Source organism: Propithecus coquereli, unplaced genomic scaffold (assembly GCF_000956105.1).
Source record: "Propithecus coquereli isolate 6110/MARCELLA unplaced genomic scaffold, Pcoq_1.0 Scaffold587, whole genome shotgun sequence".
Taxonomy (NCBI): domain Eukaryota; kingdom Metazoa; phylum Chordata; class Mammalia; order Primates; family Indriidae; genus Propithecus; species Propithecus coquereli.
In genome coordinates this window covers 793,642-814,643 of record NW_012151807.1, presented here as the reverse complement: position 1 = coordinate 814,643, position 21,002 = coordinate 793,642, and the positions used below count along the sequence as shown (strand labels likewise).

Here is a 21,002-nt window from a genome sequence, read left to right as displayed (position 1 = left end):
TCAGGTTTGAGTTAAGAAATATAACCGTGCCTACGTGCGTAAACCCTCTGTGAACTGCATAGCTGGCCACAAAGAAGTTCAGGTGTGCCCCCGACGCTCCCTGCTGACCACACTAAACTTGCAGGAATGGGGCTATACAACCACAAAAGTGGGTGGCCACCCCCTACTACACTGGAACTTCTTTCTGAAGCAGCTCCAGCCTTGTTTTGATCCACTCCATTCTGTTTCTCCTCTTCACTCCACCTGCCCTGGTCCATCATAACTACAGACCCCAAAACACAACACAGCCAAGGGAGGGAGAGAACAGAGGCCTTCTGGGCAATGTGGTGCGCCCAGGTACAGTGATCTGAGTGGTCCCTAAGTTATTTTTATTTTATTCCACAAGTTATTTTTATGACTATAAGTCACAGATGCTAAAAATATCAGCCCAAAGCTGGGAAGTAGCTCCAAGGGGGTGACAGGCCAGAGGACCCATCCCCACAGGCTTCCTGATCCCAAACCCTCCTCTCCTCAGCCACCAAGCTAGCGCACAATGCCATCATATCGCCTGCTTTCAAACACCATCAATGACTCCCTCTTACTTTTGGGGTCCAAGTTAAACTCCTCCCAGAGGCAGTCAAAACTTTTCAGAACTTAGCTCCTCTTCCAACAAGAGTTTATGTTCTGCCCCAGTGAAATCCAAAGTGTTCCCCAAAGCCCCTGCCTCTGTCTCCCTTATCTCCTCCCACCCCATCCAGAAGCCTCCGTAGCCCACAGCCATTGGAGCCTCTGCCAGCACCCACACGCCCAGATGCCGCACCCACCCCGCGCCAAACCCCCACCTGTGCAGCCCTGCCCTTAAACTCCTCCCGTCTTCCCCGAGAGCCAGGCCCCAGCTTGCCGGAGGGGAGGGAGAAATGGACCGCAGGGGAGGGCTGTGGTCCTGGCACCCTGGGCAGCACCTTGGCACAGAATCTCTCATAAAACTGTTGGGCGTTGCTGGTTGGCACACTACGTAGTTAAATAGGATTTTGTGCACTGGCCCGGCGAACTAACCGCCGTGTATAAACGTTATTTGAGCGACCGTATGGCATTGTTCCCACGGAGAAGACCCCTCTGAGCTCAGACCATCTGACCAAAAGTGACCTTTGAGGAAGTGCCCTTTGTGCTCTGAGGGAGCCCTCCGCGGTTCGGCTCCAGTTGCAGAGGCAGCGCCTGAGAATCCTGGGATCTGGCCCCGCGCGGCCGGGAGCGGGTGCGGAGCGTCCGTGTAGGTCTGAGCCGCTCTCGATCCGAGGCCTGGGAGGGGGCGAGGGGGACCTTGGAGACTGAGACGGAGGCACGGAGATCCCAGAAAGCCCATCCGCCGGCCCGGCAAGGTGAGATGGGGCTTCCTTCTCCACGCAGCCTCCTTCCGGGGCGGCGGGGTGGGCGAGGGCGCGGCGGGCGGCGGGAGAGGCACGTCTGAGCCGCCGGGGTCTGCACGCCCGCACCGGGGCAGCAGAGGCGGGGAGACGCGCGGAGGAGCTGCTGGCGCTCGCAGGGCCAGGCTGGCTTCCAGACGCCCTGGGAGACTGAGCTGCTCCGACGCCCAGGGTTTTGTCCTTGAGAACGAGCACTGTCAAGGCTGTTTCGTCGGGGATCCGCCGGAAGGAAGAAGTTCGGGGAGAGGGACCTGGCGCTGCCTACCGGGGCTCTGGGTCTGGGGTGCAAGGCAGCCCCTCCCGGCCCGGCCGGGGCTTGCGAACACCGCGCACGCGAGTGCACCGTCCCCCTCCGCCGCCGCCGGCGCCCGGCGAGGGAGGGGTGCCCCGGCGGGGGTGAGGCCCTGGGATTTTTTTTTTTTTTTTTTTTTTTTGAGACAGAGTCTCGCTGTGTTGCCCGGGCTAGAGTGCCCTGGCGTCATCCTAGCTCACAGCAACCTCAAACTCCTGGGCTCAAGTGATCCTCCTACCTCAGCCTCCCGAATAGCTGGGACTACAGGCATGCGCCACCATGCCCGGCTAATTTTTTCTATGTATTTTTAGTTGTCCGATTAATTTCTTTGCATTTTTAGTAGAGACGGGGTCTCGCTCTTGCTCAGGCTGGTTTCGAACTCCTGAGCTCAAACAATCCGCCCGCCTCGGCCTCCCAGAGAGCTAGGATTACAGGCGTGAGCCACCACGCCCTGCCCTGGGATAAGTTTTAATCTACGGCCTGCACGGGGCGGGCGGGAGCCAGGCAATGCCGTGTGGGGAGCAGATAGGGGAAGGGAGCTGCTGAGTAAGCCGGAGCGGGGAAGCTTGGGAAGGAGGGGGACTGCGCTTCCCGACCCAACACGAAGCCTCAAAGGATATGCACGCGAGTACACGCCCCGTGTGGAGGGCCTAGCCCCAGCCCTACCTTTTTATGGCAAGACATGGCAAGCCTGAGGAGGAGGGATAAGATGACCAGGAGTACAACTGCGGTAAACGTTGTCTCGGAAGTGGGCCTTCGTCTCCCCACTTGCAAAGAGTTTAGACTGGGCCATCTAAGGCTCCTTCCAGCCCTGAAATCCCTAAAGATGGCGGGATGGGGGGGCCGAGGGTGGAGGCTGCATTTGAGGTCGAATGGAGAGGACAGGCACACCCACACTCAGAAACAGTCCCACACCTGTGTTGGCATCCTGGGCCAGAGGAACCCTAAGCCCCCACCTTGTGTCCCTGGGGCATCTGCTTGTGCTTTCTGTATTTGTCACCTGGGCTTTATAAACTCTGGGCCCTGACACCCAGCTGGACAAGCCCTCCAGGGCGTTGTGATTAAGCCATCCATTTCTGGCAACAGCTCGGCTGGGAACAAGCAGCACTGGATGGGGGCGGGGAGAGACTGAAATAACAACACAGGCACCAACACATACCCCGGAGGAGACAACCACATTATTTAACCATCAGTCAGAATGGACGGACCGGACCGACGCTGGACACAGGGTCCTGGGAGTCCCTTCCAACCATATGCCAGACATTAACCCTTTAATTGCAGGATCAGGGAGGGTGAAGGCACCCAGGGAGGGACTGGAGGGGCCAGGATGGCAATGAGATGATACTCAGGGGCACAGGCCCACAGTGATTTACCAGCCAATATGGAAGAATTTTAATATTTCAACAATCTGCTGGATACAGGCCCTGCACACACCTCACACTGTTCCATTTCTTTCCTGGGGGAGCGGCCTGGTCCTCAAGTAGCAGGCAGTGCCTGCCAGCCCCAGACCAAGTGACAGACAACAGCAGTTACGTGGGCCAGAGGCCAACACTTGGTAGGCAGGTGTGAGAGAGCCCCTCCCTGGGGAGAGAGAGTCAGAGCCCTGAGGCAAAGGAGACCATATATTCCGACGTTCACAGTGGGTGCTACACGTGGGACGTGAGGGAGGTGGGGTTCAGCCCGGAAACCCCCCACACAGTCACTGAGGAAAGCCCTGAGGCGAGGATGGGGGTACCCGGGCCCACCCCAGGAGAGCCCTGTCTCCAACGTCTGCCGATGTATGTTGGCATTTCTCTCTTTATCTTTCTTGTCATTTTGTTTTCCACTCTTTAAATAATTAATATAATTATTTTTAAATACAAAATACACAGTGTCCTTTCTCTTCTCTTTCACTTGTTTGGGGTGATCGGGAGGTGAGTTTTAAATAAGGGTCTCAGCTCTCTAACAGGTCACAGGCCCCAGGTCGGAGGGCCAAGAGCCCCAGATGCCACCCCTCCCCTGGGGTGTCCTGGCACCCACTTCACCCCTCCCCTGGCCTGCCCCTGACTGGGGGCCCTCGGCCCAAGGCCCCCTAGACGGTGAGGAGCCGTCTTGGGAGGCGGCAGGGAGCTGATGCTGTAGGATTCCAGGTGGGCCTGGTTCGACGGACAGGATCAGACAGAGGAGGTCCTAGCCCATGAAGCAGACAGGCCCCAGCAGCACCCCTCCCCGCCTCGAGGGGGCCCCCAGGTCTGAGAAGGAGGCATCCAGCACCGGCAGCTGCTCCAGCACAGGCGTCCGCACCTTCAGCACCGTTCGGCCTTGCTGTGTCTTGAGGGGGAGACAGGAGAGGGAGGAGTGAGCATGGTGGAGGCACCCCCCCCTCAACCTTAGGCCCAGGCTCGCCCCTCCTCTCAGCGCCTTGACCCCATCCGGGTGACTCAGGATGTAGAGACTGGGGATGTCTGTGTGCCCACCTGTCACGCCATGAATGTGTGTGTTTGCACTCTGTGTGCCTTTGCTGGGCACCTGATTGTGTATGTGTGTAAGAGCCCACACGACTCGCCCCGTGTGATGCTGGTGTGTGCAGAGACGAACCCCACGCAGACAGCTCACAGAAGCCCAGCTTCCATCCCTCCCACCCTCCTCACCTCTTTTGAGCTCCCTCAGGCATATCTGACACCAGGAGGCTGGACTCCTCCCTGCTCTTCCTGCGTGGCCTGCCCAAAGGGTCTTTCCACCTCCTTCCTCCAGCCTGAGTCTGGCATCCGCCCCCCACCCCGCTCTCCCTGGTTCCCACCTGGCAGCCCTCTCTGAATTCCTTGACATAGGGACTGGTCTCCGGGCTCAGCTCGTCCTCATTGGCTCCCCGGAGTCTCAGGGGACCATCATGGGCTGCTCCAGAGCATGGGTAGGAGACGTCCTGATGGGCTGAGACGCTGAGCAGCCGCAGGAAGGTGAGCTGGACCACACCCACCGGGGAGCCCTCTGAGTCCACGTAAGAGAACTGGAAGGAGAGGGAGGGCTGGGGTCAGGGGGAGGCAGACACGGCGGAGGAGCACCTACAGCACCAGGGCAGCCGAGCCAGGGCTGCGAGCAGGGGATGGGAGGAAAGGGCTGGGGGATAAATGAGGGCTGGGTGGGAGCAGCAGACTGGGGGTACACGCAGGTGAACTTTTTTGTCTTGAGTTGTCATGGGAAGGAGACAAAGTGAGCATCAGAGGACTGGCGAGAAGGAAAGGAAGGAGCCAAGGGGTAGAGGAGGGTCAGCAGGCTCTGGGGCGTCAGCAGCCAGGGAACTTGTCACATAAACCCAGAAACCACTGGGCCCTGAGGGGCTACACTATGGGGCAGGGGGGGCAGTCAAGGGCCAGCTCTCACCTGTGTGACATCATCCCTGGGCGTCACGCAGGTTTCCCCTCCTGCTGTGAAGTTGCAGAAAACCCTGAAGGCATCCCGAGCACAGCCCTGGTTGGGGTCAACCCAGTACTCTCCTGTTGGGGGAGGGAGAGGGGATGTCAAGGCCACCCAGGTCCCAGGCTCCAGTATGCTGTCTGCCCTGACATTCCCTCTTACCATCACCTGCTGCACACCCCCAGCCCTCCCCTGATGCTCTCTGTCTCCCAGTCCTCCCCTTCTCCCACCCGGAGCACCACAATACATCCCACCCCACTGCATCCCACCCTTATCGCTCTGTACCCCGCCCCCACAGTAAGCCCAGGCTCCTCTGACTGGCGGGTGTGCGAGTGTGGACATCCTCACACCAGGGACGAGGTGTGGTCGTAGGTGCTTGTACAGAGTCATCTGTGTAGGTGCAAATAGGTGTGTGCACATGTGTGTGTTCATCTGCTCCTGCAGACACTGGGCTGGTAACCAGCTGGTACCTACTGGTAGGTCCACCTCAGCTGCTAAAATCATGACATACTTCTGACCTGGTTGGTAAACAGCCACCGTGCCAAGCCACTCAACCCTTACCCCACACCCTGCACCTTCCCCAAGACGCCCTCAACCTCCATCCTGCTTGTTCAGTGCCCACGCTGTGGTTAAGATTTTTATGTCCCCTGAGGAGCTGACCATCAGGCAGCTCCGGGTGGCACAACTTCAGGTCCTGGCAGGTGCGAGCAGGGCTGTCCTGGGTGCCCGTTGGCCGCCTCATCTGCTCGATCTCCTCCCGCAGGGAGTCCAGTGAGCCAAAGATCTCCTCCAGCCCCCCAGGACTGCCTGGGGCCCCCTGGGTCGGCAGGGCCTCATCTTCCTGCATCAGGTGGCTTCCGTCCACTGAGCGCCGAGTCTTCTTGGGCATCTGGATGGGCAGTGGCTGGATCACCTCGCCCGGGGGACCCTGAGCAGAGGGACGGGTGGAGAGGTCAGAGACAGGTCGGTATAAGGGTGAAGCAGAGAAATGCCGGGGCAGAGACGGACGGCAGGGAGGCAGGCCCTGTCACCTAACTCACCGGGTGTCCTGGAGGGCCCTGGACGCCCTTCTCTCCCTTGGGTCCAGCTGGGCCCTAAAAAAGGAGTGAATGAGGTCATGGAGGGGTCAAGAGGTCAAGCGTGGGATCAAGATCACAGCAGGGTCTAATCAGTCTGCTGGCTCAGAATGAGGGGCTCCACGGTGGGGGGGGTCTCTTTGCCCTGGAGAGACAGTGTCAAGTCCCACTGGGGGAAGCAAAGGTCAGAACTGACGGGGGTCACTCACCGTGGCTCCTTTGGCTCCTTTGGGGCCAGCGGGTCCCTGTGAAATGAGGAACAAGAAAGAGACGGTCACCACAGAGGAAGGACAGGACTCGGAAGAATGGAGAGGGAGTGTGGGGACATTCGGGAGGCCCTGGAAGTATGGGGAGGAAACCTTGTGGGTGTGAGGACAAAAGGGGACACTGCGGACTATGTTTGAGGCTGGCAGTTGCTATGGAAGTCAGTGGGAGGTCATGGGGTGGGGAGCAGTGGGGTTTAGGGGTTTAGCAGAGGAACAGATGAGGTACTCACGGGGAGGCCGGGGGGCCCTCCAGGGCCAATGGGGCCGGATGCCCCTGGGATACCCTAGGAAGGGGAGGGGGCTGTTCAACTGGGTCCTCTGCCCCACCCCCTCCCGAGCATGTGTTCCCTCAGACCCACAGCTAAGTCTGAACCCACCCCTCCGAACCCCAAGAGGAACCCCCACCCTCATGCTCGCACACCCTCCAGGACCACGCCCTCTACTCACCGTCTCCCCCTTCAGCCCAGGGGAGCCCTGAGGGCCAGGAAGTCCTCGATCTCCCTTCTCTCCCTGCTCCCCAGGGGGTCCAATCAGTCCAATGAGGCCTGGGTGACCCTAGGGAAGGGAGCAGGTGGTCAGGGATGCAGAGAGGAGTCACGTGGGTGGGGAGAAGGGCTGAGAAGGATGGAGAGGGACCGGGCACAGGTCTGGGAGTGGCTCTCACTGAGCAAGGACCTGAGGGCTGGGTGCTGGAGGCCTGAAGCAGAGCAGAGGGCACTAGCGGTCCTCACAGATTTCAGGGAATGAGGGTGATGGGAGTCACCTAGCCACATGTCTGTCACTTACCTTCTCTCCCTTGGCTCCAGCATCGCCCCGGAGGCCCGGAAGCCCTGGGGGTCCCTGTGAGGAGATAGGAAGTCACTCTCTCCAGGAAGAGGGGGGACTAAGCTCTCTCCCACCACCTCCCACTTCCTTCAGGACTTCAGCTCTGGCCCCAGGGGACCTGCTCTCAAGCCCCCACCCCACCCAATCCCAGTCACTCACCACAGGACCTGGGGGCCCGGCCTGGCCTGTGGCTCCAGGACGGCCTTGCTGACCCTGCAGATTGGAGGGGACCACAGGGGTCAGGAGGCGCATCCCCACACCACACCCCTTGTGGCCCTTCACCCCAGCCCACCCCAGCCCTTCCCTGCCAGGACTCACCACTGAGCCCGGGAGCCCCCTGAGACCATCAGGGCCAGGTTTGCCTGCTGGGCCTGCAGGACCCACAGGGCCTGTCTTCCCTGGGGCGCCCACAGCACCGGGATCCCCCTGAAACACACACAAGGAGCACGTCCTAAAGGGCAGAGGAAGTGGGCGCGGGCTGGGGGCCGGGGGTCCCAGGTGGCAGAGACAGGGCATGGAGGAGGAGCCAAACCCTAGGAGCCCCGGGGCAGGAACAAGTATAGGGAACCCTGTCCCCAAAAGGGGCTCAATATGGGAAAGGTGGACATGGGGTCAGCATCTGGAGACAGAGGAATCTGAGGGCCAGGAAGCTGGAGGGAACACAGCACCGGGGCGGCCTCTGCCTCACCTTGGCTCCTTTCTCTCCTTGTCGCCCCTCCGGACCAGGCGTGCCAGCAGGACCCTGCAGGGGGGCGGGAAGGAAGAGAAGATGAGGCAGTGGACAGCCAGGCTCAACTCTTGCCGCCTCCTGTCCTCCTGGACACACACGCGCACGTGCGTACACAGGCACAGACGTTAAGAACAGGTACGGCTGCACCAGTCGTTAGAACCTTGAGTAGTTCCGTAAGTTGGTGAAGAGCCACTTGCCCACACCCCACCTAGTGGCCCACCTCCTGCCCCAGCAACTAGAAGGTTAACCTGGTCCAGCACGGGCCCTCCAGAAAAGCCAGCCAGCCCCCACATCCAGTGTCCATTCTGATTGGTGGGTAAACACCACCACCTCTGGCAAGAAATGCATTCCAAAACCCAGGAACGAACGTACCCAAAATACACCGCACACACAAACCCATGCCACCTGCCATTGCCCAGCCTCCGTCCACACTGCCCCGGGACTGCCTCCCAAGGTTCCAGGTGTCCACCTCACTTACCCGCTTTCCAAGTGGCCCAGGGGGTCCATTCTCCCCAGTAGGACCAGGGGATCCCTAGGAAGAGAGGATTAAGATGGGTATTTAGCCTGCAGCCAAGGGAACCCCTCAGGAGTGGGGCACAAAAGAAGGGTATGGGGTCTGAACGCTTGGGTTCAGTGGGGGTGGTGGGGTCACTGGTCACTTACAGGCTGTCCTGGCTCACCATCCTCTCCACGGTCACCCTTAGCACCATCCTGGCCCTGCAGGGATGAAGCAAGGTCAGAGGGGAGCCCCAACCGGGGGGCATGACCCCTAAAGCTGCAAATCCTCCCATCCCCCTGCCTGCCCTGTCATACCCCCAGCTTCCCAACACCCAAGCCCACCAGCCACACAGAGGTCCCACCCTCTTTGCCGCTTCCCCTCCGTGGGTAAGACTCACCCGAGGGCCACCTTCTCCAGGGGGGCCAGGGTCACCAGGAAAACCGACAGGACCCTGATCCAGAGGGAGAAGAAGGGTTAGGGTCACAGCCCCCTAAGCCCACCCAACCCAAACTCCCGTGGCACATGCCACACTCTCCCTCTCTACAGGCAGTGCCCACGGGCACCCCCCTAGGAAGAGGGTCTCTTGCACCCCTTCCCCCACCTTGTGCACTGCATGATGTCTAATGCTTTCAGGCATCAACTGCAGGGCATCTCTCTGTTCTCTCGGGATGCTGGACCCCATGCATCCCTCTCAGGAGACCCCATTCCCAGGGCCTCCCTCCCAGGCATCCCACACCCTGGGCTCACACACACCCATATTCCCAGGTCTCTCATTCACAGGGCCCTCTTCAGCTCCCCCACCGCCTGCAAACTCACAGGGTTCCCTTTGGGGCCATCATCGCCCACCGGGCCTTTAGGCCCTGGTGGTCCCGCCTCTCCTGGCTGCCCCGACTCTCCTTTCTCCCCACGCTCCCCGCGAGGACCCTGCAGAACAAGCGGAGAGTACAGATGGTCCCGGGGGTCTTGAAGATCAGGGATGCGGCCTCTGCTTCCAAGACATCTTCAGCCTCCTCCCACTCCCCTCAGTGGCAATGGGACACACACAGAAAGTCAAGCCTGTGGGGGAGTCCCCTGACCCCTCTGCCCTTCAAAGAGAGAGTGGAAGGGCTCACTCAGACCGAGGGATCCGGTGTCACAGAGTATGGCCAGGAGCAGAGACCCCTGGCCACAGAGGAGTTCCAGCTCAAAGAGGTCCCAGGAAAAGTGGGGATGGGTTGAGAGTGGGGAGGGGGTTTGGGGAGTGGGGTCTCAGGGCTGTGACTCACTTTGACACCTGGCTCGCCCTGGACCCCTGGAGATCCCGACTCCCCTGGCTCCCCCTGCAAAGACATTAGGATCAGAAACCTGCTTCCTAAAAAAAAAAAAAATCCCTGTATTCCCCACATCTCATTCTCTTCTGTACCCTCAACCAAAATTTGCCGACATCCAACCCTCACGTCCTACCCCCAAGACTGGTCCATTCACCCCTTTCCCAGTTACCTTCTCTCCAGGGGGACCCAGGTTCCCAACACCTCCTGGGGGACCTTGTGGGCCCTGGAAGAAGAACAGAAATAGGGTCATTGCTTAGCGCAGACGCCTGGATGAGGCCCCACGGCCATGGCTGTGAGACGGTGGGAGGACTTCCAGGGGCTTCTCTTGACACCTGAGATGAGACTAGAGTTCATGGTCTGGGGAAAGGGAGGCAGAGGGTTAGACACATGGCCTGAAGGGACAGGGACTGAGATGACTCACATCAGCACCACTGGGTCCAGCTGGGCCTCGAGGTCCTGGGGGGCCAGGTGGTCCCTGGGGGGAAACAGACATACCAGAGATGGGGGAGGGAGAGAAAGAGTACCGTGGACGGGCAGGAATGGCGGAGGGAGGAGGAGCAGCCAGGCCAGGGAGTCGGACGGGTGTGGGGTGGGGGCAGTAGGTCACACTCACCATAGGACCCACGTCTCCTGTTTCTCCCTTCTCCCCAGAGGGGCCTGGCAAACCCTGTGCAGGTACACAAAGTACAGACCCAGGTGACCAACCCACTCAAAGCACAGCCCTAGGCAGACAGGCCCCCACGGTCCCCTCCCCCCAGACCCCACATGCCCCCCAGTCCTCTGCCCCTCCTCCCCCAACCTCTTCAGCAGGCTGCTAGCAGGGTCTGGGGCAAACAGCAGCCCACCCTGACCCCACCTCTCAGCCCCTGTCCCCACCCCCCAACTCACCTGTAGGCCAATGGGTCCTGGGGGCCCATTGAATCCTCTTGTCCCTTCATCACCTTTGGCTCCAAAGTGTCCCTGGGGTCCCCGAGCTCCAGGTTCCCCATCTGCTCCCTGGGGAGAGGAGGCAGGGACAAGGACACAGAAATGGGTCATGGATCAGGTGTTTTCTACCCACAGACCCCACGTAGAGCTGAGCACCAGGCCCAGAGCCCCCACTCCCACCCTCAGAGCCAAGGCAGAGGGCAACTGAGGGCAGACTAGAGCCTCCGGGGCCTCAGTGTGGGTGGAGGGGTCACTCACCGCTGCTCCAGGCTGCCCCACAGGACCAATGGGTCCAGGGGGTCCAGGAGGACCCTGGGAGAGAAAAGAGAGTCAGAAACACCAAGACAGGGGGAGAGATCAGGTGAGAATGAGGTTAAAGGCCAAGAGGTCAGAAGTCAAAGTCATGGGCACTTACATGTTCACCCTTGTTCCCTTTGGTGCCCTTCTGTCCAGGGTCCCCCACCTCACCCTGGGAGGAGAAGGCAGATGGGATATTAGAGAAGGGAGAGGGGTGGAGTGGGGAGAATGACATGACAGGGGTCAGGGGTCATGCCCAGATCAGCCACCTCGTCTGGAGAGGAGATTGGTCAGGGCCTGTGGGTCCTCACCTTGTCTCCATCCTCTCCGGCCACGCCCGGAGGCCCAGCAGGACCAGGAAGCCCCACAGGACCCTGCACCCCATCACGGCCAGTCGGACCAATGGGGCCCTTCTCACCCTGTGGGAATGAGAAATGAGTCACGGGCTGGAGGCGACCATGCAGGAAATCCTTCGTAGCCCACCACCTTGGCTCACAGAGCCCTCCCCAGAGCCCCTCCCCAAGGCGCCCACACTCACAGGCACGCCTTTCTCTCCTGCTGCTCCAGGGGGACCCTGAGGGCCTGGGCGCCCTGGGGGGCCAATGGGTCCTCCTGATCCTGCTGCACCTCGCTCCCCAGGGGAGCCCTGAGAAATGAGATGAAGTCAGACCCCCAGGAAAAAGACCGCAACCCCCCATACCACCTCTGACCACGATTCCTGGGAGAAGAGCCCCAAGTCAGATGTATTCTGGCTGATCCTAGACTCCCTGTGCCCAGTCCCCAACCCTGCCTAGATCCAGAAGCCATTCCCACCCTTCTGCACCCACCCCCTCTCCTAGTTCCTTCCTACTCCCTCCCAGGGCCCCCAGACTCACTGCAGGGCCAGGTGGGCCAGCCGGACCTTCATTCCCCTTCAAACCAGGTCCACCCTGTGAACCAGAGATTTGGGGAAGGTGGGACTTCACAGGGATGGGAAGGATGAGGGTTGGGGAGGGGAGGCGGTCTCAGAGAGATGGGAGCAGTGGGTGACACAGAGGGGGCCAGGGAGGGGGCCGGGATACTTGGTGACTTGTTACAGGCAAGGTTTGGGAATCACTCACGGCAGTGCCTGGCAGGCCTCTCTCCCCTGGGAAGCCCCTCAGACCAGCAGGACCATCCTTCCCTGGGGCCCCAGGAGGACCAGGGTCACCCTGAAAGAAAAGGAGAGGTGATGAGCCACAGCCATGCTTCCAAATCAGAGATGCCTGGCCCCCGTCAAATCCCCAACTACCCACTCCTTTAGCCCAACTCCAGCCCCCCAAGTTCCCTTCGGCCCAGCCCCTCACTGACCTTTGTTCCTTCTTTTCCAGCTGTCCCAGTCAGTCCCTGCTCTCCAGGAGGACCTGGGGGGCCTGGGTGACCTCTCTCCCCCATGGGGCCAGTTTCTCCTGCTGCTCCCTAGAAAAAGGCAGAGTCCCCATTCAGACCCTTCATCCCACTTTCTTCCAAAAGAGCCCACCCTGGCCACCCTAAAATACCCCTCTAGAACCCCTTTATCCCTGCCCCAAAACTGGGAAATTCCTGGGGGTTCCCCTGGCCAGTGTGGAGTAACTGCAACACCTTGTGTCCCTGTGGGGGAACTGCCCCTTCCTGGAGACAAGAAGATGAGAACAGGCCTAGGAAATAGACTGACCCCTGTTCAGGACCCCTGCCCCAAATCCAGCCCCGACCAGTGACCCCAGCCCCAGGGGTCTGAGTCAGGCAGACCAGGGCAGGGGTGTATGGCTGAGAAAAGAGGGGCAGACAGCCTAACTCTAGAGTCCAGGGCCCATTCTCTCCTGGGGACAGACCTACCTGAGGTCCCACCACTCCTGGGGGACCTGGGGGGCCGGTCTTCCCTTGGAAACCCTGAGAGAGGAAGAGGGGAGAATGCAGTGAGAGCAGGCGTGGGCACCGTGGGCAGCCCCGGACTCCCGGAGGAGGGGCAGGTCACTCCGAGCCCTGGGCTGCGGGTCTGAGCAGCGCTGGGGTTCACTCCACTCTGCCAGGAGAACGTCCCTGTGGGCCTTCCAGACGGCTCTGGGGTTTGAGGGAACAAGTGGCCAGGGGCGTCACCTACCACTTCTCCTCTCTGGCCTGGGTGTCCCGGCAGCCCGTCCTTCCCGGGGGGGCCCTGGAAGGGGTTCAGATGTCAAGTGAACTCTAGGCTGGAAAGGGGGATAGGGAAGGACTCAGAGAGCCAGAGTGGTCAGATCTCAGGGCTCAGCTTACCGGGGGTCCTTTGGGGCCAGGAAATCCATTGGGACCCTGAGGTCCAGGGAGACCCTAGGGTCAGAGAGGGGTTGAGTCAGGAGAATGGGCCAGGAGCTGGGCAGGGGTGCAGCTTCCTCCCTGGGGTGAGGAGGGAGCTGGCTCCACCCAGGCTCCCTAGGCAAGCACTGGGGAAGGGGAGACTCAAGCCAACTCACCCTCTCTCCGGGGGGCCCGTGGGGGCCATCACCACCAGATGTTCCCTATGGGGGGAAACAGAGTCAGAGAGTGGGAGGAGCTGCCTTCCAGACATCCCCAAGATCAGAGAGGTTGAGGGGAGCTGGGGCTCGGCGGGCAGATGGAGCCCTGCAGAGGCCACTAACCTTAGCTCCAGACTTTCCCGTGGCACCTCGGGGTCCTCGCTGACCCCGTGGACCCTAGAGAGAGGAGAAGGGTCAGAAAAACGCAAACGCACCCCTTTGGATCTTGAGCCTCCTGTTTCTCGCACCCCTGCACTCACCGTGGGGCCCCGTTCTCCCCGAGGTCCTGATTTCCCCGACAGGCCCTGGTGGGAAGGAAGTAGAGAGAACGTCACCCAGGCTCGGCTCCCCACAGACCCCCTGCAGAGCCCCCAGCCCTTCCCTCCGCACCGTCTCCCTTCCCCCAGCTTACCCGGGCTCCCTTCTCTCCACTGGCTCCGGGAAAGCCAGGAAATCCCAGAGACCCCTGGTGAGGATGGAGAAGGAAGGAAGTTGAGAAGTCATGAAAGAGGGGGGCTCAGGAAGGGCCAGAGGGGGTCAGCGGACCATGGAGGCAGCAGCATGGGAGACCCGGGCTCTGCGGATAAGTACGTGCCTCGGACAAACCCCCACTGCTCTGGGCCTGTTTCCTCATCTGTAGAAAGGGGTCAGCTACGTTCTCTTAGGGCCCCCCACTGCTCTGCTAGCCTGTGTTTCCTGGAATCAGGGGTTGGGGAAGGGGAAAAGAGGAGGGGCACAAACGGGACATCACATCACCTTGGGACCCTGGCGTCCGGGGTAGCCAGGCAGACCAGGAACACCCAGCTTGCCCTGTGCAGAGACAAGGAGCAACAGGAGCCACTGTTACGATTCCATCCCTAGAGACCCCAGCCGCATCCAGCAACGCCCCACAAACCCCAGCCCGGCCCTCCTCAACCCCAGGGCTGTTTGGCCTTCGCAGTCTCTCCTTCCTGAGGGAGGATTTCCCCAACTCTAGTGCTGGGACGTCGCCTCCCCCGTGTCTGCAGCTCCGGCAAGTCCTTCAGAGTCAATATGGTCTAGCTGCTGCCCTCCTGCCAACCTCAGCACCCACTGCTACCTCACCAAGACCAGTCCCCCTGCAGGCCTCGGGCCTTTCGCCCAGGCAGCACACCACCCCAACTCCCACGCATGCGCCCCCTTCCTCCTGGGGCTCGTCCTGCCAGGCAGCTGGGCAGTGGCGGCTGGGAGCAGGGACTCTGCAGCCCGACTGCCTGGGCCCAAACCCTGGCTCTGTCCTTCACTGGCTACATGATTAACACATTAACATCCCTGGGCCTCTGCAAAACCTATGCCTGCCTCTCGGGATTGACAGGAAGAGTCAGCAGGGTGCCCGGCACACGGCAAGTGTTCGCAGTGAGCGTCAGCTCTGCAGACGGCAGACCTCACAGGCTGTTACTCTCTCCCTTCTCCGAACTCCTGCTGCTCTGACATTGGACACATATTCACTACAGTTACCCTCCACGCCTCGTGCCCACCAGACTCTTCATTCATGGCGGGGAGTTTTCCTTGACTGCTCATTTATCCCCCCGCAACCCCTGGGCAGCCAGGGAGCATAATGAACGCGTGGCTATCTTCAACTGACTCTCTGACTTCAGCTGTGGGCACCCCCACGCCCACCCTGGCCCAGTGCCCACATCCCCAGAGGACCCCGGCACAGATTCCCCCAACCCATCACCTTCTCGCCCATGAGCCCAGGGGGCCCAGGGTCTCCGGTGGGTCCAGTGCGTCCCTTCGGCCCCTCGGGGCCATCCTCTCCCCTGGATCCAGGGACTCCAACTTCGCCCTGAGTGAGAGGGTGGGAGAAGTGAGGGTTCGGGACTGGAGGTGGGGTCTGGGCCTGGAGGAGAAGCGGCACCAGTGAGGCTGGGTGGAGCTGGTGGGGTCCCAGAAGCTATTGCAGGACAGGGAGCCCACAGGGGCAGTGCCGTGACTGGAGGGCCAGCGTGACAGACAGTAGGGTTGTCATCCTGCTGGGATCAGGCTCCCGAGGGAGCACAGCGCAGAGCTGGGGAGTCCAGGGTCTCAGGGCAGTAAGCTGGTGACTCGGGGCTCCAAAGGGGGGGATGATTAGGACATGGGGGTGGGGGCCAGTGTGGGCTCTCTACTTACCCTGTCACCTTTCACGCCTATGTCACCTTTGAACCCAGGAAAGCCATCCTCACCCTGAGAAAGATGGAGGTGAGAGGACACCACAGAGGACAGAGGGTTGAGGGTTCAAAAGGAAGGTTTCAGAGAACATGGGTGGAAGGGGTTTCGGGAGCCTGAGGGCAGCATGGGCAGGCTGGAGGGAAGGGCATGAGGAGAGGAGACGGCAGGACGGAGGTGCTGGGAGACTGGGGGCACGGAGCTCACCTTTTCACCCTTATGACCCTTCAGACCCCGAATTCCATCCACACCCTAGAATGAGAGGGAGTAGGGACAGAGTGATCAGGGGTTCGGGGGGTAGGGTTGAGCTCCTAAGACCCCATCTCACTCCCCTGACTGCAGCCCTTTGTCTCTCAGCCAGGTGGTTGGTTACCTTGACACCTCGAGGTCCCGGGTATCCTAGAGGACCCTGAGGTCCAGATGGGCCCTGGGAGAAGAAATAGAAGCATTTATAAAGGGGCCTCGCGGTGCCAGTGTGGGGCCCCCGGGGGTAGAAATGGAAGTAACAGCACTGGAGTCTGGGCAGGGTTACAGGGCACAGGGCTTGAGAGTATCGGAGCCACGTGAACAATGAGATGAGGAGCCCAAGGAGCCCGAGGCTCCCGAGTCTGGGTGGAGATGTGGGAGATCTCACCTGGTTTCCTTTGGTTCCAGGAGGACCTTCCTTCCCGGGGTGACCCTGAGGGTAGGGAATAGAGAAGGTGATCACTGGCCCCTGTCACCTTTCCCATGCTTTTTCCAACCCAAATTCCCTGGAACCTAATGAAGCTAACTGACCGGGGCAGGCACCGCCAGTGACCTTTCAGTAACAGGGACACGCTGTACGGATGGTCACTGAAGGAGCTTAGAGGTTGTGCCTGGGGGTAGAGGGATGAGGGGAACTGGATTAACAGATGGGGGCTCACTCACCGGGGGTCCATCTGAGCCAGGCATGCCAGGGAGCCCTGGTTTCCCTCGAGGACCCTACAGGAAGACAAGGAGGCTTAGGGTCACTGGAGGAGTCAGGTCTGGACACAGCTAAAGTCCCAACAGACATTTTGGGTGCTCCCTACACCCCACCCTGAGCCCCTTGTCTTCCAAATCACTTAGTCACTTACCTTCTCTCCATGAGGACCGATGGCACCCTGGGGCCCGGGGAGACCCTACGCACAGAGAGAGAGAGGTCACAGGAGCCTCCGTTCTGCCCTCTAGAGAGAGTAGGTGGGCTCTCTCCTGTAGCCAGCCTCCCCACCCAGAGTGTGCATGGGTCCTAACCAGAGCCTGAGACCCTTAATCTCCTGTCCCCATCTGGGGTCTGGCCCATTGTGGAAGCCCAGGGGAAGTTGCTAAAGTTGGAGAGGAGGTGGACAGACCACTCACCTGGGTCCCAGGAGTGCCCTGTTGTCCAGGAGGTCCTGGCTCTCCCTGGGGTCCCTAGAAACAGGCAACCAGGCAGGGGTCAGAGGAGACGGTGACAGAACAAACTTAGGGCAGAGAGCAGAGTCCCAGCAGGTCAGCCAAGAGGGCTGGGAAGTAGGCAAGGGGTCAACACGGGGGTGAACAGGACCCTGGTGGGGACCTTGGGAATGGGGATAGGGTGGCGTCTCCACGCCCATCACTCACCAAGCTCCCTTTGGGGCCTTGGGGACCATCCATGCCTCGGACACCCTGAAACACAAGAAGGGTGTGAGCAGCCAGAAGGTGGGCCTGGAGGGACTTATGGTCCTGAGAGGGTGGGACGGCCAGACCTCCAGTTCATCCCAAACCTAAGCAAACACAGCCATCCCAGCCTAGACCCACAGGGCACGGGGCTGTGGACCTGTGGGCTTGTGGGTTTTCGTTCTGTTTTTCTTGAGGATTTACTTTTCTTTTCGGCTATGTTCAGAGCCCTGGTGCATCTGGGGGCGAAGGCTGAGGCGGGGCTTGGTGGAGGCCAGGGAAGGCAATGGGTGAGGAGGGAGGAGAGTTGGAGAGGTCAAGAGGTCACATCAGGGTCAGAAGTCAGGGAGTCACTTACCGGGGGTCCAGGAATACCAGGTGGGCCTTTGGGGCCAAGGAGACCTCGGGGTCCCTGCATTCAGGGTTAGGGGAGGAGACAGCATGGATGGGTTAGAGAAAATGTGTCCCTTTAGTGCCCATGGCCCACTCCTGACCTCCCCAGAGCCCCCTCCCCAAAACCAACCCCCTGGACACTCACCGACTCTCCCGGCAGCCCTCGAGGCCCAATCTCCCCATCGTCTCCCTGGAGGAGGAGGACATGGGGAAGTGGCCTTGCCTTCTAGACTTCTCTTGAGCCCAGCCCCTGTGCTTGCCACGACACTTACCCGCTCTCCATCCTCACCAGGGGGCCCGGGAAGGCCCTGGGCACCCGTATCACCCTGTGAAAAGAGGGGAACAGGTAAGAGGGGCCTCAGAGCCCCAGCGCAGGCAGACACGGACCCTCTTCAATTTGCCAAGGGGTTCCGCTCACAGAGCTCCTGCGGACCCCCAGCCTCCCTTCCTTGCCTCCCTCCCTCCACAGCTCTACCCCCATCACAGCGCCTGCCCCCAGTATACTCACCCTGTGTCCCTTCTCCCCAGGCAGCCCCGGGAGTCCATCAAAACCTCGGTCACCCTAGGAGGAAGAGAGGCAGCCAGAGTGAGGGCCCAACCCCTCCCCGCCCCTGCCCACCCTACAGTGCTCTGAGTGGGGAGGGGCTGCATCCTGGGGGAGCCTGGGGAACGAGTGAGCACAGGTGGGGCTGGGAGCTACAGGTGTCCGAGAGGGGCCAGGGCCTGTTACCTTCACTCCAGGTTCTCCAGGCATCCCCCGCGCTCCATCAGCACCCGCCCGGCCCTGGGAGTGTCAGGAAAGTGTCAGAGCCAGCAGGGGGCGCAGTCCCCCTCTCCGTACCCCTTTCCCCCAAAAACTATCCCACCCCTGGGGCACTCACCCTTCGCCCAGCCTTGCCAGGAGGGCCTGCGAGGCCCTGAGGTCCTCTGGGGCCCTGGCGAGGGGAGAGAGGGCAGGGTTAGTGGGCATAGACAGCGGGAGTGCTGGGTTGGGGATCAGGCGTGCATGCAGGCGTGGGGGAGGGTGGTCACCTGAGGTCCTAGGTCTCCAGATTCTCCTTTCAGGCCAGGGCTTCCAGGCTGCCCCTGGGAGAGAGAAGAGAGAATGGCCATGATGAAGGACACACCCAACGGTGACCTCAGAGCCCTCCCCAAAAGAAGCAAAACAACTTTCAACCTGGCCCCTTTCCAGAATGATCCACACCCCCCTCACAACTAAAGGATCCTCTACCCTAACACCCACTCACTCACCAAGGGTCCAGGGCGACCTGTGTATCCCATGGGACCAGGGGGTCCACGGAGCGCCAGCTAGGGGAGCAAGGGCACAGCAGAGCTGAGGGAGAGGCAGCGGGGGAGCCTCTAGCCCCAGCACACCCTCCGAACTTGCCCTTCCATTCCTGGTCCTCGTCCATTGCCCTGCATTCTCCCCAACCTCCCTCTCGGCCCCACATTCACCCCAACCGACCCTTCCAGCCCTCCTAGAGCCTTCCCTTCCCACCACACCCCTCTCTCCACCAAGACCCCTCCAGCCCCACTCACCCGTGCCTGCTGCAGGATTGCCTGGGCCTGAGCCTCCTGGGCTGCCACCACAGGGCCTTTGTCACCCCCACCACTGCCAAACCGGAACTGAGGGGCAAGGAGAGAAGGTCCATGTTCTCTTCCAGGAAATCCATGGGACCCTCCCAGCCAGAGGCTTCTTCCAGCATCTCTGGCCCATCCTCCAGACTCTGCTCTGTCCAGCATCTCCCATGGGTTCCAGATAACTACTTAGATGTTTTCAGAAACTCAACCCCTGTGCACCTCCCCCACTCTCTAGCCTCTACCTCCCAAAAGACTCTGCTTTGGTTCTAGACTCCCTGAAATGTAGGAGTTTCTGTCCAGTTCTAAATGATTTATTTGGTTCTAGAAGATCCATGTTTGGTTCTAGGTCATCTAATGAAGCTCCAACCCCCTCACTCCAAAGATCAATCCCTTTGGGTTCATGGTCTTTAGATACTCCTCCATAGCTTCCCTGACCTTCCGGTTCTTGGTGACACAACACAATCCCCCTGTCCTCCCCCTCAGCCCGTTCCAAAGCCCAGAAGATGACTCACTGGCAGCATGAGGGACGTGCCAGGAGGGCCAGGAGCCCCATCTGATCCAGGGAGCCCTGCTCGGCCAGGGGGGCCCTGGAGTGGGTAGAGAATGAGAAAGACACAGTGACAGATGGAGGGTGCCAAGGTCTTAGCATCATTTTGCAACTCTCCTCAACAGAATAGATGTAGACTCCCTAGATCTTTCCTGAGCCCCCCCACTCCCATGGAGAAAAATGAGGGTGAGATACAGATTGCTCCTCTCTCCAACCAGAGACTGGCCTCCTTTCTGGGTTCTGGGGATTACGCCACCCCTCACTCACCAGACAGCCAGCTAACGAGGAACACTGAGCATGGTAGCCCCCGTGGGGTACAGGCAGCTCCTCTGCAGCCCCCCCACCCACAGGACACTCCCTTACCCTCTCGCCAGGGTCTCCAACTGGGCCTGGGTTCCCTTGGATGCCAGGGGGACCAGTCAATCCCTGAGGAACAGAAGAGTACGAGTCAGGTGTGGACATTCAGGCAGAAGAGGGGCATGTGGCTGAGGGTGGTCTTACTGAAGAAGTCTGGGACTCCAGGAAGCTGTGATTGGAAGGACCCTTGAGAATGCTGGGAAGGAGGCCTGGGCATACGGGGGAAGGGTCTCTGAGAAGAGAATGGAGGCTAACAAGTCACAGCCAGACTCACCGCAGGGCCTTCTGGGCCAGGGGGCCCCTCCACGAGCATACCCTGTGGAGTCAAAGGTTAAAAGTCAGACACGACAGGGCTAGCTCCCCACCCCCATTTGCTCCTCCTCTTCCCACCGCCTCAGCCCAGGGACCAGTGTAACTCACAGGTTCCAGCACCGCGGGCTCCCCCTTCTCTCCCTTCAGCCCCCGGGGTCCATGGGCAGCCTGAGGGAGACACACATGTAATCCCCAGTGGGGCCTGTGAGCAGCCAGAACCCCAGGACTGCCCCCTCCCAAATCCAGCCTTGATTCTTACATCCTCCGAGACCTCCTTGACCCTACCCCCCAAATCTGCCAGCCATCCCCCAAAAGCTCTTCTCACAGACCTTGCAGGCCCGCCAAGGAGACCTCAAGGCTGCACCTGCCAGGTCCCAGCCCCGCCTCAGCAAACACAACCTCTCCATCTCCCTGAGAGCTTCTGTCAGGAAAGTTCTCAGACCCTTCCTGGGATTTGAAACCCTAACATTCGCAAACCCTCTTCTAGAGGATCCCACCCTG

General features: G+C 60.4%; 1 protein-coding gene across 3 annotated transcripts in view; it reads right to left on the bottom strand.

The window, feature by feature from the left end:
• Nucleotides 1–2,857: 2,857 nt before the first annotated feature.
• The window catches only part of COL11A2 (collagen, type XI, alpha 2), a 28,368-nt gene continuing 10,223 nt past the window's right edge, over nucleotides 2,858–21,002 (bottom strand). For all 3 annotated transcript variants that reach the window (XM_012658416.1, XM_012658417.1, XM_012658418.1), the window contains 58 exons: nucleotides 20,610–20,669; nucleotides 20,464–20,505; nucleotides 20,196–20,258; nucleotides 19,798–19,872; nucleotides 19,244–19,330; nucleotides 18,956–19,012; nucleotides 18,737–18,790; nucleotides 18,586–18,639; nucleotides 18,435–18,488; nucleotides 18,213–18,266; nucleotides 17,977–18,030; nucleotides 17,850–17,894; nucleotides 17,670–17,723; nucleotides 17,276–17,320; nucleotides 17,033–17,086; nucleotides 16,771–16,815; nucleotides 16,583–16,636; nucleotides 16,308–16,352; nucleotides 16,047–16,100; nucleotides 15,881–15,925; nucleotides 15,638–15,691; nucleotides 15,204–15,311; nucleotides 14,264–14,317; nucleotides 13,920–13,973; nucleotides 13,768–13,812; nucleotides 13,631–13,684; nucleotides 13,466–13,510; nucleotides 13,269–13,322; nucleotides 13,117–13,170; nucleotides 12,852–12,905; nucleotides 12,348–12,455; nucleotides 12,119–12,208; nucleotides 11,894–11,947; nucleotides 11,557–11,664; nucleotides 11,330–11,437; nucleotides 11,137–11,190; nucleotides 10,980–11,033; nucleotides 10,683–10,790; nucleotides 10,408–10,461; nucleotides 10,216–10,269; nucleotides 9,964–10,017; nucleotides 9,750–9,803; nucleotides 9,301–9,408; nucleotides 8,882–8,935; nucleotides 8,649–8,702; nucleotides 8,464–8,517; nucleotides 7,944–7,997; nucleotides 7,574–7,681; nucleotides 7,415–7,468; nucleotides 7,217–7,270; nucleotides 6,878–6,985; nucleotides 6,661–6,714; nucleotides 6,374–6,409; nucleotides 6,129–6,182; nucleotides 5,749–6,016; nucleotides 5,056–5,168; nucleotides 4,475–4,681; nucleotides 2,858–4,005 (listed from right to left, as the gene is read on the bottom strand). In XM_012658416.1, the coding sequence (XP_012513870.1) occupies nucleotides 3,865–4,005; nucleotides 4,475–4,681; nucleotides 5,056–5,168; nucleotides 5,749–6,016; nucleotides 6,129–6,182; nucleotides 6,374–6,409; nucleotides 6,661–6,714; nucleotides 6,878–6,985; nucleotides 7,217–7,270; nucleotides 7,415–7,468; nucleotides 7,574–7,681; nucleotides 7,944–7,997; nucleotides 8,464–8,517; nucleotides 8,649–8,702; nucleotides 8,882–8,935; nucleotides 9,301–9,408; nucleotides 9,750–9,803; nucleotides 9,964–10,017; nucleotides 10,216–10,269; nucleotides 10,408–10,461; nucleotides 10,683–10,790; nucleotides 10,980–11,033; nucleotides 11,137–11,190; nucleotides 11,330–11,437; nucleotides 11,557–11,664; nucleotides 11,894–11,947; nucleotides 12,119–12,208; nucleotides 12,348–12,455; nucleotides 12,852–12,905; nucleotides 13,117–13,170; nucleotides 13,269–13,322; nucleotides 13,466–13,510; nucleotides 13,631–13,684; nucleotides 13,768–13,812; nucleotides 13,920–13,973; nucleotides 14,264–14,317; nucleotides 15,204–15,311; nucleotides 15,638–15,691; nucleotides 15,881–15,925; nucleotides 16,047–16,100; nucleotides 16,308–16,352; nucleotides 16,583–16,636; nucleotides 16,771–16,815; nucleotides 17,033–17,086; nucleotides 17,276–17,320; nucleotides 17,670–17,723; nucleotides 17,850–17,894; nucleotides 17,977–18,030; nucleotides 18,213–18,266; nucleotides 18,435–18,488; nucleotides 18,586–18,639; nucleotides 18,737–18,790; nucleotides 18,956–19,012; nucleotides 19,244–19,330; nucleotides 19,798–19,872; nucleotides 20,196–20,258; nucleotides 20,464–20,505; nucleotides 20,610–20,669 (4,092 nt within the window). In that variant the 3' untranslated portion in view covers nucleotides 2,858–3,864. The remainder of the gene's footprint in view (nucleotides 4,006–4,474; nucleotides 4,682–5,055; nucleotides 5,169–5,748; nucleotides 6,017–6,128; nucleotides 6,183–6,373; nucleotides 6,410–6,660; nucleotides 6,715–6,877; nucleotides 6,986–7,216; nucleotides 7,271–7,414; nucleotides 7,469–7,573; nucleotides 7,682–7,943; nucleotides 7,998–8,463; nucleotides 8,518–8,648; nucleotides 8,703–8,881; nucleotides 8,936–9,300; nucleotides 9,409–9,749; nucleotides 9,804–9,963; nucleotides 10,018–10,215; nucleotides 10,270–10,407; nucleotides 10,462–10,682; nucleotides 10,791–10,979; nucleotides 11,034–11,136; nucleotides 11,191–11,329; nucleotides 11,438–11,556; nucleotides 11,665–11,893; nucleotides 11,948–12,118; nucleotides 12,209–12,347; nucleotides 12,456–12,851; nucleotides 12,906–13,116; nucleotides 13,171–13,268; nucleotides 13,323–13,465; nucleotides 13,511–13,630; nucleotides 13,685–13,767; nucleotides 13,813–13,919; nucleotides 13,974–14,263; nucleotides 14,318–15,203; nucleotides 15,312–15,637; nucleotides 15,692–15,880; nucleotides 15,926–16,046; nucleotides 16,101–16,307; nucleotides 16,353–16,582; nucleotides 16,637–16,770; nucleotides 16,816–17,032; nucleotides 17,087–17,275; nucleotides 17,321–17,669; nucleotides 17,724–17,849; nucleotides 17,895–17,976; nucleotides 18,031–18,212; nucleotides 18,267–18,434; nucleotides 18,489–18,585; nucleotides 18,640–18,736; nucleotides 18,791–18,955; nucleotides 19,013–19,243; nucleotides 19,331–19,797; nucleotides 19,873–20,195; nucleotides 20,259–20,463; nucleotides 20,506–20,609; nucleotides 20,670–21,002) is intronic.